Raw genomic sequence first — 15,561 nt, 5'->3', positions numbered from 1 at the left:
TATCTTGTTTCAGAGTGATATCGATGCTTCTCTGATGGGTCTTTTTTTAAATTAAACTCAATTCCAAGTGTTTATTGTCATATGCACAGTAAAGTTGCGAGCGAAAAAGAAAATAGAAACTAAGGAATGGTTGGCATTTCTTGAATCCCAAGACTTTAACCTTCCGAATGATATTTGGAACGATCCATTTGAGTGACATTGTACGGACACCGCATCCGCACGTGTCTACGACACGTATTTGCTTCTTTGCAAGCTTTCGGAATGTTAAGGGGGTAATAAGTTTGACTGAACTATCTGACTGTTTTGTCGACGTTCCCATTGTAGCGCCTTATAATCCGATGCGCCTTATGTGTGGAAGATATAGGACCAAAAACTATTTTTTGGGGTGCGCCCTACAACCCAGTGCGCATTAAGTGCGGAAAATAAGGTATTTGTATCTTGTATCTCTTTACCGTAACGCTGGTAAAAGTAATCTGTTACTCCCCAATATATATATATGTATCTACACACACACACATTATAATTTGTCTCTTTGCATCAACTTGTGGGATTCTAGCGATTTATTCATTACTATGATGGGATCTTTTTTTCTTGATGGCAACGTGACCTTCAAACATAGTGGCACAGACTCAACAATGATATGTATTTGAAAATGAGAATTTCACTGCGGCTCCTTCAACTGTTTGGTACTTGTGCTATATATAGCAAGGAAACAAGTACCGGTACTGAAATTTCCCGACTAAAAGCTCCTCGAAATGTTAGTACTTTTCTTAATCTAATAAAGCACAACCAAACTCTGTTTTGCTCCCGCTCTATTTTTAAATCTGCACACTTGGATGCCAGTATGTGTTGATTTTGTTGTAAGGTAGCCATAGTATTGTTCCTTCTCTATTGTTTAACGTTTGTGCATGTGCGCGCGTGCGTGCTGTATAGGTTTCAGATCAAGGAATGTTGTAATGGTGGAGAATGTTTGTGATTCACGGCTATACAAATAAATATGGCTTGACTAGACATACAACGGGCAGCACAGCAGGCAGTGGTTAGCATGTGCGGCACAGTTCTGAGGTCATGAGATCGAATCCTCATGTGTGGCGTTCGCACTTCCCGTGCTTGCGGGGGTTTTCTTTCGGGCACTCCGGTTTCCTCATTCCAAAAACATGCATGTCAGGTTAATTGGCCGGTCCAAATTGTCCCTAGGTGTGTATGAGCAAGTGAGTTGTCTGTCCCTGTGTGCCCTTGACTGGCTGGCAACCGGTACAGGATGTCCCTGCCCACTGCCTGAAGATAGCTCAGATGGGCTCCAGCACCCCCGCGACCCTACTGAGGATAAGCGGTGGAGATAATGGATGGATAGACATAAAACCCCCAGCAAAAAAAGTACAGAATCACCACCCACTCATACATTTTATTTTGTAGAAAAAACTCAGATCACAAACAAAACAATTGAAACGTCATTTCAAAGTCCAACATATTGGCATTTAGAAACACAAAAATAAATTAAGAAAAACATTGCAGTGGTCAGTAAATGTTACTTTTATATAGCAAGTGCAGGAAAATAAATATGGAATTACTCAATTCTGGGCAAAAAATATGGAATCAGTGCATTTTGAGTTTGCCGCCTCTACCCAATTGAAAACCTGTGGTGGAGATAAAAAAAAGTTGTCCACAGCAAGGCTCCAAACTGCAAAGATGATCAGGCAACTGCAATCAACGAGAGTTGCCACCATATTGATGAATACTGTTTGTCACTCATCAAGTCCATGCCTCAGGGACTGCAAGCTGTCATAAAAGCCACAGGTGGTGCAACTAAATACAGCACTAGTGATATGATTATCATTTATTTGCTATTTTATGCTTGGTCTATAAAAGTAACATTTACTGACCACCACAAAGTTTTTTTATTCATTTATTTTAGTGTTTCGGAATGCCAAGAAGTTGCACTATTGAAAAAAACTATTTTTTTTTCATGCTTTTTTAGTTTTTTTCTACAGAATAGAATGTCAAAGTGAGTACTTGTCCGAGGCTGATGATTCCATACTTTTGCTAGGGGTTGTAGTGTGGAGTTGTAGTCGAGGAGGCTGATGGGTGTCACAAAGTCTGTGTAAAGCCGTCGCCCTATTATCAGGTGTGCCTCGTATGCGTGTTGAATACAGCAATGGCATTTAATGGAGACTGCACATTTTAGTTTAGCGACTTGTGGTCTTGAATATCTGGTACATAAATTCTGCTTATGCATATATAAAGTGTACACAAAATAAAAATGGATTTACAAAGCTACCAAGTAATACAAGTCGTCCATCTTTTATTGCGTCAATTTATTGCATATTGCAAAACATGCATTTAAATGTAATACCAAGAAAATTGAAAAGAAGCAATGTTCCATTTTATTTCTCTAGATCAGGGTTTAACCTTTTTGAAGTTTGCAAGCTACTTGTTGCTACTGATAGGCACTGACACTACCAGTTTGATATGGATTTTTAAAATGACATTTGATAAAAAAAATGTGTTTACTATTTTATCACCAGGTTATAATTATTAGAAGTTTAAATGGGCTCAGTCAACCACTAAAACACCATGCCAGTTAGAAATCAATTTCCTGGAAAATCAGAATGACCCATAACTAGTGAGCTTTTTCTCAGAACCTGTCTGCTGGCTACTAAGATGTTCTTAGCGAGTTTCTCGTCCATTTTAGTATTGATTTTAAACTATTAATGTCTGTTTGTTAAAGCTATTAATGGTTTTGTCCCATCTTATTTATCTGAGCTTTTAACTATTTGGAATCCTGCTAGTTTTGAGGTCCGAGGACCAACTTGTACTGGAAGTGCCCAGGTCAAAATTTAAACACTGGGGTGACCGAGCTTTTTCGGTTGCTGCCCCCAGTCCCTGGAATCAGCTCAGAGTCAAGTTGTGTCTTAATTCTGACCAGAGCCTCTTTAAATCCAGGCTAAAAACACTGGTTCAAAATTGATTTTTATACTCCTTATTAAAGGACACTTGTATTCCCTTTTATCTTATTCAATACTGCTGTAATTATTATTTTCATTTGTCTTTTAATGTATTTATTTATTTTTATTGTTTGGTTTTTATTTATTACTTCTCTGTTATTACTGTAAAGCACTTTGGTACACCGAAAAGATTGTTTAAAAAGGCTGTATCAATAAAATACATTTACATTTCACTTAGTGCCGGCAGGCACCCCTTTGGGCACCCCTGCTCTAGATAATGTTCATGGTTTTTAGAAAAGATAAAAATGGCTAGTTCAGTATAATTTTAATGCATTTTTAGACAAAGAGTGCCGTATAAAGCGGGTGCTTTATGAATTTCAGTTGTCATCACTGTTATAATTCTAATCGCTATGTTCATTTTTATTTGTACAAATATGAAAGTTATATTCATACCACATTTGAACAATAAAGGTAATTCATTATCACTTGTTGTTATATTAATAACAATGTCTAAAAAGGACTTTCAACCTAAAAAGGTTGCTCTTAAATGCCATTTGGTAAATGTATCTAAAAGTTATCTTTATTTTTTCAGAAATAACATTTTTTAGTACTCAATATACTGTATACATATATATATATATATATATATATATAATATATCCATCCATTATCTGTACCGCTTATTTGCAGTAGGGTTGCGGGGGTGCTGGAGCCCATCCCAGCCATCTTCGGGTAGTGGGCAGGGGACACCCTGAACTGGTTGCCAGCCAGTCGCAGGGCACACAGGGACAGAAAATCCGCTCGCTCATTCACACCTAGGGACAATTTGGACCGGCCAATTAACCTGACATGCATGTTTTTGGAATGTGGGAGGAAACTGGAGTGCCTGGACAAGAGCGCTCTGGAGCAGGTTTTCATCCAGGATATCTCTATATATTGCTGCATTCATTTTTCCTTCTATCCTGACTAGTCTGCCAGTTCCTGCTGCTGAAAAACATCCCCACAGCATGATGCTGCCACCACCATGCTTCACTGTAGGGACGGTATTGTCTTGGTGATGAACGGAGCCTGGTTTCCTCCAAACATGGCGCCTGGCACTCACACCAAAGAGTTCAATCTTTGTCTCATCAGACCAGAGAATTTTGTTTCTCATGGTCTGAGAGTCATTCAGGCGCTTTTTGGCAAATTCCAGACGGGCTTCCATGTTCATTTTACTAAGGAGTGGCTTTCGTCTGGCCACTCTACCATACAGGCCTGATTGGTGGATTGCTGCAGAGATGGTTGTCCTTCTGGAAGGGTCTCCTCTCTCCACAGAGGAACGCCGGAGCTCTGACAGAGTGACCATCGGGTTCTTCGTCACCTCCCTGACTAAGGCCCTTCTTCCCCGATCGCTCAGTTTAGAAGGCCGGCCAGCTCTAGGAAGAGTCCTGGTGGTTCCAAATGTCTTCCATTTACGAATAATGGAGGCCACTGTGCTCATTGGGACCTTCAAAGCAGCAGGATTTTTTTCTGTATCCTTCCCCAGATTTGTGCCTCAAGACAATCCTGTCTCGCAGGTCTACAGACAGTTCTTTTGACTTCATGCTTGGTGTTTGTACTCTGACATGCACACTCAACTGTGGGACCTTATATAGACAGGTGTGTGCCTTTCCAAATCATGTCCAATCAACTGAATTTATTGCAGATGGACTCCAATTAAGCTGTAGAAAGATCTCAAGGACGATCAGGAAAAAAAGATGCACCTGAGCTCAATTTTGAGCTTCATGACAAATGCTGTGAATACTAATGTAAATGTAATTTCTTAGTTTTCTATTTTTAATAAATTCAAAAAAAGTAAAAAAACAAAACTTTTTCACATTGTCATAATGGAGTATTTTTTGTAGAATTTTGAAATAAGAGATTAAATTAATACAATTTGGAATGAGGCTGTAACATAACAAAATGTGGGAAAAGTGAAGCGCTGTGAATACTTTCCGGATGCACTGTATATATATATATATATAATCTATGAAAAGAGAAAATTATAAATATTCCCACTAAAGAAGGTACCTAAACTAAAAGTACATTAGGGCATAAATTCACAAACCCAATTAAATTTATTTCATGGTGTCAGTGTTGATGAGTCTTAAAATGCTATTCAAATATTCTGCCTGTAAATTTTGTTGAAATCTTTTTCCAAATGTTTGGTAAAACATGACAGTCAATGTCTCAGGTGCTGGTTGGTCCAGAGCAAAGTTTGTGCCCCAAGAATGTGTGTGAAGTTACCAATTAACAAGGCATTGAAGTCGCAAGTTCTGGTGGCAGCGGACATGTTGGCTATCCATTGTGGCGCTCCAAGAAAATGTTGTGACTTTCTTGTTGTACTTGCTTGTGATGTGACAGAGAGAACTGCACCGTCAAGTGGCAGTTTTGAAAAGTTCAACCAAATGCGCCTAAGCCCGACCTTATTTGGATAATATTTTGCGATGGACTGTGATGTTTATTTAACTAATTCAGTTCTTAGGCTATAGACATCACCGATGCGAGCCAAAGACGCCAGTGCACATTTTTTTCGGGCTTAGCACATTTTTGTCCGTTCTTTCCACGCAAAAACAAACTGTACATGTCGACCGCGATCCATTATCCCCAATCCTGTATTGCTGCGAGCTTGACCATCAGAAGGCACTTTTGTCATGGCCCACCTAAAATGAAATACACGGTTGTGGCTGTAATCCATTATCCCCGGTTGATTTTTGTTGAGAGCAGGGGCCTGTAGAGTGTTTGTTTTTTATCATGAACTTTTTGTACCTGGAAAAAGTGACTTGTGCTGAATGCCCTTTTCCTGAATTTTTGTTACATGCAAACCAGGACTGGCTCGCTCACCAGAAGACCAGCCTTCACATCGACAAATGCAGATTACTACTAAAGGAGTGAGTTATCATAAAATCATTTTTTTCTCGATTTGCATAATAAGTAAAAATACATAAAATATTGTATAAACCTGTTTTTTTTTGTTTGTTTTTTTGAATTAAGAAATTTTCATCAATTTTACACTACACAAGTTCCACCCATAGGTGTTTAGTTATTGGCAGGTGATTGATGCTGTACTTTGTTGTAACATGGACCTTGAATGCATAAGTTATTTAGTCCTATTAGGTAGGCTATCCAGTCATTAGCTATACGCGCTTCAAATAATAAAACAGGAGAAAACATAATAAGGATAAATATTTGTCCGTTTGTAATGAATGTTGTACGATATAACTTGACTCGGAATAAGGCGTGTTTTATGGTACTGATTAGATACCCAAAGTGGAATGGAGAGGTTGTGCATGTCTTTCCGGATGACGCCGAAAAGTCCAAGTCCGTCGTGCAGTCTCAGAGGAAGAGGACTCAGTCCCGGTCTCCTCACAGCTCCAATTACAAACACAGGTTCTCTCGCATTTTTTGAAAAATTGGGAGATTGCGTTATTTCAGATTTTAAATTGTTGTTCTGTATATGTTCCAGGTCCCGCTCTCGCTCCCCAAACACATCTGATAACGTTCGTTCACGTTCCAGAAGCTATGAAAGGCACTCTCTACACCAAAGAGAGGATGGACACTCGTCTCGCAGGCGGTCGTCGTCTCGAAAGCGGTCGTCGTCTCGAAAGCGGTCGTCGTCTCGCAGGCGATCGTCGTCTCGCAGGCGGTCGTCGTCTCGCAGGCGGTCGTCGTCTCGCAGGCGATCGTCGTCCCGGAGGCGGTCTTCGTCCCGGAGGCGGTCTTCGTCCCGCAGGCGGTCTTCGTCCCGCAGGCGGTCTTCGTCCCAGAGGCGGTCGTCGTCCCGGAGGAGGTCGTCGTCTCGGAGGAGGTCGTCGTCTCGGAGACAGCCGTCGTCTCGGAGACAGCCGTCATCTCGGAGGCGGCCCTCCCCTCGGAGGTGGCCCTCGCCTCGGAGGCGGTCTCGGTCACGAAGCTGCCCTGATAGGCACTCAACGGCAAGAAAAAGCCATGAAAGAGAGTCGTCCCCTAAAAAGAGTTGTGAAAAGATTGCAGCTCAACAAACGAGCCATCAGACGCCAACCAATGCCAAGAGACTTGCAAAAAGCATCCTGGAGTTATCAGGTCTGACATCATCAACATATTTGCAATGGAACAAGGCTCATTTGAACTTACCACATTGTTTTCATACAGCTGTCCAATCTCTGTCAGATCAGTCTGACTTGGAGACCATGGTCAAAACTCTTGCACCCGCCTTGTTGGCGGAGTTAGCCAAGTTGAGGTCGGCTACACAAACCCCTTCCGGAGGAAGTGTGATACCTACAGCCACTGCCTCGTCTACTGCAACCAACCAAAATCCAGTGGTAATTCAAGCCTCCTCTGGCCAGCAGAAAAATTCCTCTACAAAAAGCAAGGTCTTGTGCATTAATTTAACAACAAATTACTTTCAAGCCATTTTCTTTCAAAATGTCTCGTTTTCTTTGGGGCTTTCACACAGGCATTTAAAGCATCCGACCCAACTATTGTGACTCTAGGAGATATTCAGCCCTTCATTTCCAACCATGACATTGTGGCTGCTGCCGAGCAGTACGGAAAAACCAAATATGTCACCATTCTTCGCAGCAAAAAGGAGGTCGTTTTCATTACTGTGTTTCTGCCTTGTGCTTCAAACAATCTTTAATAGGCATAAATGCCTTTTAATGTGCTTCCCTCTTTTATGTCCCCATGTCCTCACTGGGCATTTATGTTCTTGCAGGCAATTGTGTGTTATGAGAAAACAGAACATGCAAAGAAACTGAGGAACACAAGTGGTCTGAAAATTAAAGAATACCACATTACAATCCTGGACGAGAAGGTGGTTGTCTTGACAGTGTTTTTTCATTGTACTTCTCTCCAGATAAACTTAAACAAGTTTGTGATTTTCTTCAGGCGGATGCCCATATTAATCAGAAGGGTAATTCTCAGAAGTAAGTGGCAGTTTTCTTCTTCTGTTAGTTAAAGATAAAAGAAAAAATATCACATTCACAAAATAATCACTTAATTTCCTCAGAAATCCACTTGCACCATCCAAAGCCACCAAGACACAAACAACTGAAGGGGTCACTGCTACGCCTGCTGCTAAGGGAAAAGCAAAAAATCCCCCACACAAGCAGATCATAAAGACAGTGAAAGAAATTCCAATGGAGCCCAAGATAACCAAAGCATTAACCACTGTAGGGAGTCCATCAGCAGAAGTTTTAGTAGAGAAATCTGTTCCGAAGACAGCAGAACCACAATCAGCAACTCCGGCAGTAGTTTCGCAAAAAGCAGTGGTTGAAAGCAAGCCACAGTTGGTTGAAGACAAAATCGTCTACCAACCTGAAACTGAGCTCAAGGGTCGAGAGCCCATGGACGTTGACCTTTGTTTAATGACTAAGGAGGAGAACCAGCTTAATGTCAAGCTTCAAGCAAAACCAAGAGGAGGAGAAGTCCCTGCCCGAGGTGCACGCTCGCGTGATGCAGACAACACTGTTGTTGGGCAACACGGTTTGTAACTCTACATCTCCACTGTCACTTTTTTTCCCGACCTTATGGATTTAATTGCATGCAAACCCTAAAACTGTATACTAGAGCTGACAATGTTTTCAGTTAGTTATTTCCTGAATTCAATGAGAATCCGTGAGAATTCATAGGAATTAAAATGAGACCTACAGTGAAGAAAATTAGTATTTGAATGGCCTGCTATTTTGCTATTTCTCCCACTTAGAAATCATAGAGAGCGGTCTGAAATTTTCGTCGTAGGTGCATGTCCACTGTAAGGGATAAACTAAAAGAATAAAATCCAGAAATTACAATTCATGTTTTATTTTTTGTTTTTTTTTTACGATTTGTTAGTGTGATAAAACTGCATTTAAGTATTTGAACACCTGAGAAAATGAAAGTAGTATTTGGTACAGTAGCTTTTGTTTGCTATCACAGAGGTCAAACGTTTCCTGTAGTCTTTCAGCAGGTTTGTACAAACTGCAGGAGGTATATTGGCCCGCTCCTCCACACAAATTTTCTGTAGATCAGTCAGGTTCCTGGGCTGCCGCTGAGAAACACGTAGTTTGAGCTCCCTCCAAAGATTTTTTTATTGGGTTTAGGTCTGAAGACTGCCTGGGCCTTGCTAAAACCTTGATATGCTTCTTACGCAGCCACTCCTTGGTTTTCCTGGCTGTGTGCTCCGGTTCATTGACGTGTTGGAAGACCAAGCCACGATCCTTCCTGAATGCAAACACGCTTAGTGGAATTATGACCAAAAAGTTCTATTTTTTCATCTGACCACAAAATTTTCTCCCATGACTCCCTTGTATCATCCAAATGGGTCATATGCAAACTTAAGACGGGCCTTTACATGTGTTGGTTTAAGCAGGGTAACCTTTCGTGCCATTCATGATCTGAAATCATGATGTCTTGGTGTATAACCTACAGTAACCATGGAAACGGGGGTCCCAGCTCATTTCAACTCGTGTCGTGTAGTTCCGGGCTGATTCCTTATCTTTTTTAGAATCATTGAGACCCCACAAGGTGATATCTTGCATGGGGGACAACTCCGATAGAAATTGACAGTCATGTTTAGCTTCTTACATTTTGATTGCTCAAACAGTGGAACTTTTTTTTTTCAAACTGCTTGGCAATTGCTCTGTAGCCCTTTCCAGCCTTATGGAGGTGTACAATTTTGTCTCTGGTGTCTTGGGACAGCTTTTTTGTCTTCGCCATGTTACAAGTTAGTCTTACTGATTGAATGGTGTGGACAGATGTCTTTATTCAGCTAACAACCTAGATAATGATACATGGAGTGCAGGTGGACTTCTAATGGGTGGACTAACAGGTCTTTCAGGGTCAGAATTCTAGATCATACATAGGTGTTCAAATACTTATTTGCAGCTGTATCACACAGATAAATTGTTAATAAATCGTGCATTGTGATTTCTGGATTCTTCATTTTAGTTTATCTCTTTCACAGTGGACATGCATCTACGATGAACATTTCAGACCCCTCCATGATTTCTAAGTGGGAGAAATAGCAAAATAGCAGGATGTTCAAATACAGTGGAACCTCGGTTTTCGAACGCCTCTCAGTTCGGACAAATCGGTGTTCGACCAAAAATTTCGAGAAATTCTTGCTTCGCTGTTCGGTCAAAAAATCGGAGTTCGAACGCTGGTAATGCGTGAGTGCATACGCTAGAGTGCAATACTGAGCGGCGCACGGCTGTAGATCGCCCCCACCCCTCGTGACCAACTCACGTGCGCACTTGCTTCTTTTTTGCTTTCGCTTTTGATATCGAGGAACAGTGTTTTAGCCCCTAACTATGCCTCCGAAGAAGGTTGGTGCAAGCAGGACAGGTGAAAAAAAAAAAAGTTGTTCGTACAACTTTTGCCTTTAAGAAAGACATAATAGCTAAATATGAAAGAGGTGTGCGAGTTTCTGATCTTGCTAGCATGGCTTCTGCTGACCACCACAAAGGTAGGAAATCCTATTCATAATTCTTTTCTTAATCATTTTTTTTTCATTTTTACACGTTCATGTTAGCGTAATCTTTCGTACGGAAGATTACGATATCGCAAACGTACAATTAGCCTGGATTAGCTTTATGATTATGTTGAACATTCAGGTAAACATTCAGGGTGTTGCAACTGAGCCCCAAATTAAGGTTTTGGAACCGACCCTAATGAAGATAAGCGGTACGGCTGATGAGATGAGATGAGATGAACGGAGCCCCCTTTCCAATGAAGCGCTAGCCACTTGTGGAGACCCGGGTGCTAAATGACTTGTAAACGACCTGATTTTTTTATTATTACACGTTCATGTTAGCGTAATCTTTTGTACGGAAGATTACGATATCGCGAACGTACGATTAGCCTGGGTTAGCTTCATGGTAAACATTCAGGGTGTTGGAACGGATTAAAACGATTTACACATGGGAAAATTGATTTTGGTGATTGAAAAAATCGGTTTTCGAACAGGGTTCTGGAACGGATTATGGTCGAGAACCGAGGTTCCACTGCACTTGTTTTCATCACTGTACATATTGAGATATGTATATTGGATATCAGAACCTCTTATATATTTGTTACTCTATCCCACTGAATCTCTCCAAATGAAATGAAAGAAAGTCGTACAAAAAATATTGATTATGGAAATAATCAAAATGGGGACAGTAAGAAACAAACATTGGTACGACAACTAACATTATTCTAAATGTATTTACAGCCAACACCGAGACAGACACTAGTGCCATACAGGATGTGAAACCCCCACTGAGTTCTGAAGCGGCACAGACAGAGGACGCAGTGCCCAAGAGTGGATGTGACACTCTAGCCATAGAGGCCATGGTGCCACTATCCAATTCAAATTTACAACTTGTGAAAGACTCTGTGCTTCAATGCCCCTCTGAGGTTACACTTGCATTGAGCTCATTCGAAGGTGGCTCTGAAGAATCAGCGAATGAGAAGGTGGTCTCCTGCATGGCTGAGGCAGAGGTGAAAAAAAGCACCGAGCTCTCAAACAACTCCGAACAAGCAGTTAACAGGAATTTGGCATCCTCACATCTCTTCAGTGTTGTTGTGAAGAAGGATGCAGCACCCCAGTGCGACTACCATGTTGAAGCAACACTTCCGAAGGTTGTTGCACACCAAATGGGCTCTAAAGCAGTGATCTCATTTGAGTCCGATGCCGCAGCAACAAATGATGTGGTGCCCCCACGCGTTGCAGATGAAAAAGCAAAGGAAGATGGTGCAACCCCTTGTGCCTCAATAGACAAGGAACAAGCTGAATGTGGCTCCACAGCACTACCACCAAAGGGTCAATTGCCGTCATCTGCTTCTGTTGCAACAGTAAAAAATGATGCTGCACCCCAGCTTATCTCCAATGCTGCAGTCAAGAAAACTGTGACCACTCGGTCTGTTGCAGCATTAAATGATGGACCTCAATGTGACTTCAAAGAAGAATCAAAGAAAGATTCAAAAACCTCCCCTAAACCCCACTCAACAATTGAGGGCAACTTGGGGTCTCCTCTTATCTCAGACTTTGAGGCAAAAACAGATGATGAACAACCACATGACGCCAGTACAACATTAAATGAGGATGATGTGCCCTCTTGTGGTTCTGACATCGGTTTGAACAAAAGTGCAGTTACTCAGTGTGGTTCTGGTGTCAGAGTAAAAAATGATTTGAAATCCTCAAATGACGGATCAAATATAGATTCTCTCAAATCTGATGCAGTAAGTCAAGACAGCATTGAGTCCCTGTGCATTTCAGACACGGCAGTAGAAGAAAATACTGTTCAACCACAAAGTGCAGCAGTGAAGGATGCAACGCCCTCTTGTGGTTCTGACAGATTATTGAAGGAAAGTGCATTGTCTCCTTGTATCCCGAGTGAAGCAGTAAAAAAGAATGTGGAGCCTGGATGTGACTCTGTTCCAACGTCAAAAAATGACTCAATGGCCTTGCAAGAATCCAGTGCACTTGGTAGAGCTGAGTTGGGGCTTGTGAGCATCTCATACACAGCGACAAATGAGAAATCCTCATCCCTGCTAGACTCTGACAAAAAAGTAATGAAAGATGAGGGACCCCGTTTTGGCAACAGTACAAAAGATGTAGTGCCCCCATGCGGTCCGGACACAACATCGAAGACTGATACACCAAGTGTTAGTGGTTCTGACGCAGTCACAGCTGAGTTGGGGCTTGTGGGCATCTCATACACAGCGACAAATGAGAAATCCTCATCCCTGCTAGACTCTGACAAAAAAGTAATGAAAGATGAGGGACCCCGTTGTGGCAACAGTACAAAAAGTGTAGTCCCCCCATGCGGTTCGGACACAACATCGAAGACTGATACACCGAGTGTTAGTGGTTCTGACTCAGTCACAGCTGAGTTGGGGATTGTGAGCATCTCATACACAGCGACAAATGAGAAATCCTCATCCCTGCTAGACTCTGACAAAAAAGTAATGAAAGATGAGGGACCCCGTTGTGGCAACAGTACAAAAAGTGTAGTGCCCCCATGCGGTCCGGACACAGCATGGAAGACTGATACACCAAGTGTTAGTGGTTCTGACGCAGTCACAGCTGAGTTGGGGCTTGTGAGCATCTCATACACCGCGACAAATGAGAAATCCTCATCCCTACTAGACTCTGACAAAAAAGTAATGAAAGATGAGGGACCCCGTTGTGGCAACAGTACAAAAAGTGTAGTCCCCCCATGCGGTTCGGACACAACATCGAAGACTGATACAACAAGTGTTAGTGGTTCTGACGCAGTCACAGCTGAGTTGGGGCTTGTGAGCATCTCGTACACAGCGACAAATGAGAAATCCTCATCCCTGCTAGACTCTGACAAAAAAGTAATGAAAGATGAGGGACCCCGTTGTGGCAACAATCCAAAAAGTGTAGTGCCCCCATGCGGTTCGGACACAGCATCGAAGACTGATACACCAAGTGTTAGTGGTTCTGACGCAGTCATACAACAAGCTGTGGTGCCTCAGCGCAACACTCATGCATCCGTGAAGAACGATGCGGCGACAACAAAAAAGTGTAAAGCAGGAAAAAGTAAGGCAAACATTTGGCACCAGAAAGGTTCAGGCCATGATGCAATGGTAACGCCTGGAGAGAATTTGAAAAAACATTTTCAACTACCCAAAATTTGTAAGCAAAAATTTGTTGTAAAACATCAAATCACACATAACTACGCATACTAAATAGTTATTTTGTCTCTGTTGCAGTGAAATACAAGGAGTACGTCAACGCTAACGTAAGATGATGACAGCCTAATGGACTTCTAAAAGATTGACACTCAACTAATGGCTTCAATTATATGTTGTTTAGTTTATTGGAAAGCTTAAGGTGCAGCTGATGATCACTAACCTTCCCATGACTGATACAAGCTACTCTGAGCAAGACATCATCGATGTATTCACACCGTTTGGATATTCGGAATTCAGTGATTGCGTGTTTGGTGTTCCTCAAAAGAGAATGGTAAGTACTGTTTTTTCCTCAAATCTACTCAAGAAAATTTGCCACTATTGTAATATTGAGATGTGTGACTGCATATACAGACAGGATCGTATAATTTCTTCATTTATAACTTTTTTTTTTTATCATTTTATTGTCATCAATAACTCCTTCACTTATTTTGTCATAATTCATTCACTTAATGATTGTTTACTTGATTGTTCAAAAAGCTGGTGTGTAGTACTACCTATAAAGTTTTGTTTTTGTCATTGCCCGCCCTACTAGTATAAAAGTGATTCTCAGCCATTTTGACTGCGCTCATGTCAATCAAACAGCCTTGTTTTTTTACCTAATTTGTGACCAGAAAATTCGTAATAAAAACATCAATATAACTGCTCAAGCCCAGCACATGTTTTACCTATGTCACCATGTTTATTGTACAAAACATATTTTTCAGGCTTTTATTCAGCTGAATGAAGCTGAAGCTGCAGCTGAAGCTGCTTTGGAAGCAGGCAAAGGCTTGCTAACTCTCAAAGGCAGTCATCATAAATTGAAAGTGGACATCCTTCGCAGAGAACTCCCCATGTGGCCGGTATACATCTGAAACTAAATCACACATTACATGCAACTCAATTCAATCCTAATTTGGGGTTTGTATTGCAGCTTGGCTTCTATCAGGCACTGATGCGTATGCTTGGTTTTGTAAGTAAATTAACAAGGGTTATATGTGATGGCTGTGTGATTGTTTGTAAGCATGCATTTTTACCTAATTTTAATTGGACCTGCAGTACGTAGAAAGTCCTCCCTCAACAATTATCTTCATCAAAAACATTGGTCCAGAAGAGGCTACCAAACTACGAGAAGATTTAAGAAACATTGTCAGTGTGAAAAACTTCCTGCCACTCCTAAACAAGGTTAGTTGCGTATGACCACAGGTTTCAATAGTCACGGTCTTTGTTGAAGTTATTTTACCATTTTTGTGCAGGTCTTTGTAGAATTGAGGTCTAATTTGGATGCAGACTGCTTCGGCTTTTGGTACTTTCTTCACAAACAATGCCCGACCTACCAGCTTTATAGGTTGGGTCTGCCTAATGTTGAAAGAGTTTCACCATGTAAGTTTCACAAGTTGGATGCTCAGCTATCATCCAAATGTGAAATGAGAATTAAAGTAGAGCCCTGGTACTTTTCTCCACAGCGCCAACATCCTATCTTAAAGCCATACCAGACAAGAGTGTTGACCTTGTTGAACCTACCATTTCGACATCTAAATATGGCATCCCTCGACACACCTGTTCCCCATTTCAACTGACCACAAGGACAGAACCTTATCTATTTCCAACAATGTCGCCCTGGTTCATTATTCCTGGTAAAGGACATGCTCCTGAGGTTCCAGGTACTGTACTTACACCCGTAGTCTAAAATTTGGTGTGCTTCATACAGACTTCCTGACCGTCACAGATGATGAAGACATTTTTGAAGCAGAGTTCAAAGTTGCGGCAGAGTTGCCAACGGTCATGTTGACAGGCTTGCCTATAGATAACTACTGTCAGCAAGAGTTGGCCCAGTTAGTGTGGCCATGTATTAAGGAGAACGATTTTGAGGCACTTTACTACGATTTGAACATTCTGCTGCACCAGAGAAGGGTGAGGTCACAGGACCCGCACGCAGCCAGGAGCTGCACGCAGTCAA

General features: G+C 41.6%; 1 protein-coding gene across 2 annotated transcripts in view; it reads left to right on the top strand.

Annotated features, from left to right (window-relative positions):
- Positions 1-15,561, top strand: part of znf638 (zinc finger protein 638) — a 29,466-nt gene that overhangs the window by 5,798 nt on the left and 8,107 nt on the right. Inside the window, exons 4-20 of one of the 2 annotated variants that reach the window (XM_088346840.1) lie at positions 5,793-5,854; positions 6,225-6,353; positions 6,430-7,025; positions 7,095-7,315; positions 7,399-7,533; positions 7,657-7,755; positions 7,830-7,867; positions 7,951-8,381; positions 11,134-13,566; positions 13,644-13,672; positions 13,747-13,896; positions 14,330-14,464; positions 14,536-14,574; positions 14,661-14,786; positions 14,858-14,984; positions 15,068-15,238; positions 15,313-15,515. In XM_088346840.1, coding sequence (XP_088202966.1) covers positions 5,793-5,854; positions 6,225-6,353; positions 6,430-7,025; positions 7,095-7,315; positions 7,399-7,533; positions 7,657-7,755; positions 7,830-7,867; positions 7,951-8,381; positions 11,134-13,566; positions 13,644-13,672; positions 13,747-13,896; positions 14,330-14,464; positions 14,536-14,574; positions 14,661-14,786; positions 14,858-14,984; positions 15,068-15,238; positions 15,313-15,515 — 5,124 coding nt within the window. Of the gene's footprint in view, positions 1-5,792; positions 5,855-6,224; positions 6,354-6,429; positions 7,026-7,094; positions 7,316-7,398; positions 7,534-7,656; positions 7,756-7,829; positions 7,868-7,950; positions 8,427-11,133; positions 13,567-13,643; positions 13,673-13,746; positions 13,897-14,329; positions 14,465-14,535; positions 14,575-14,660; positions 14,787-14,857; positions 14,985-15,067; positions 15,239-15,312; positions 15,516-15,561 lie in introns of both variants that reach the window. The other variant, XM_088346839.1, reaches the window with a different exon arrangement.

This window comes from Urocampus carinirostris, chromosome 11 (assembly GCF_059441175.1).
Source record: "Urocampus carinirostris isolate Australia breed hairy pipefish chromosome 11, RoL_Ucar_1.0, whole genome shotgun sequence".
Taxonomy (NCBI): Eukaryota; Metazoa; Chordata; class Actinopteri; order Syngnathiformes; family Syngnathidae; genus Urocampus; species Urocampus carinirostris.
Note: the sequence above shows the minus strand (reverse complement) of the source record. Positions and strands in the feature narration are given on the sequence as shown.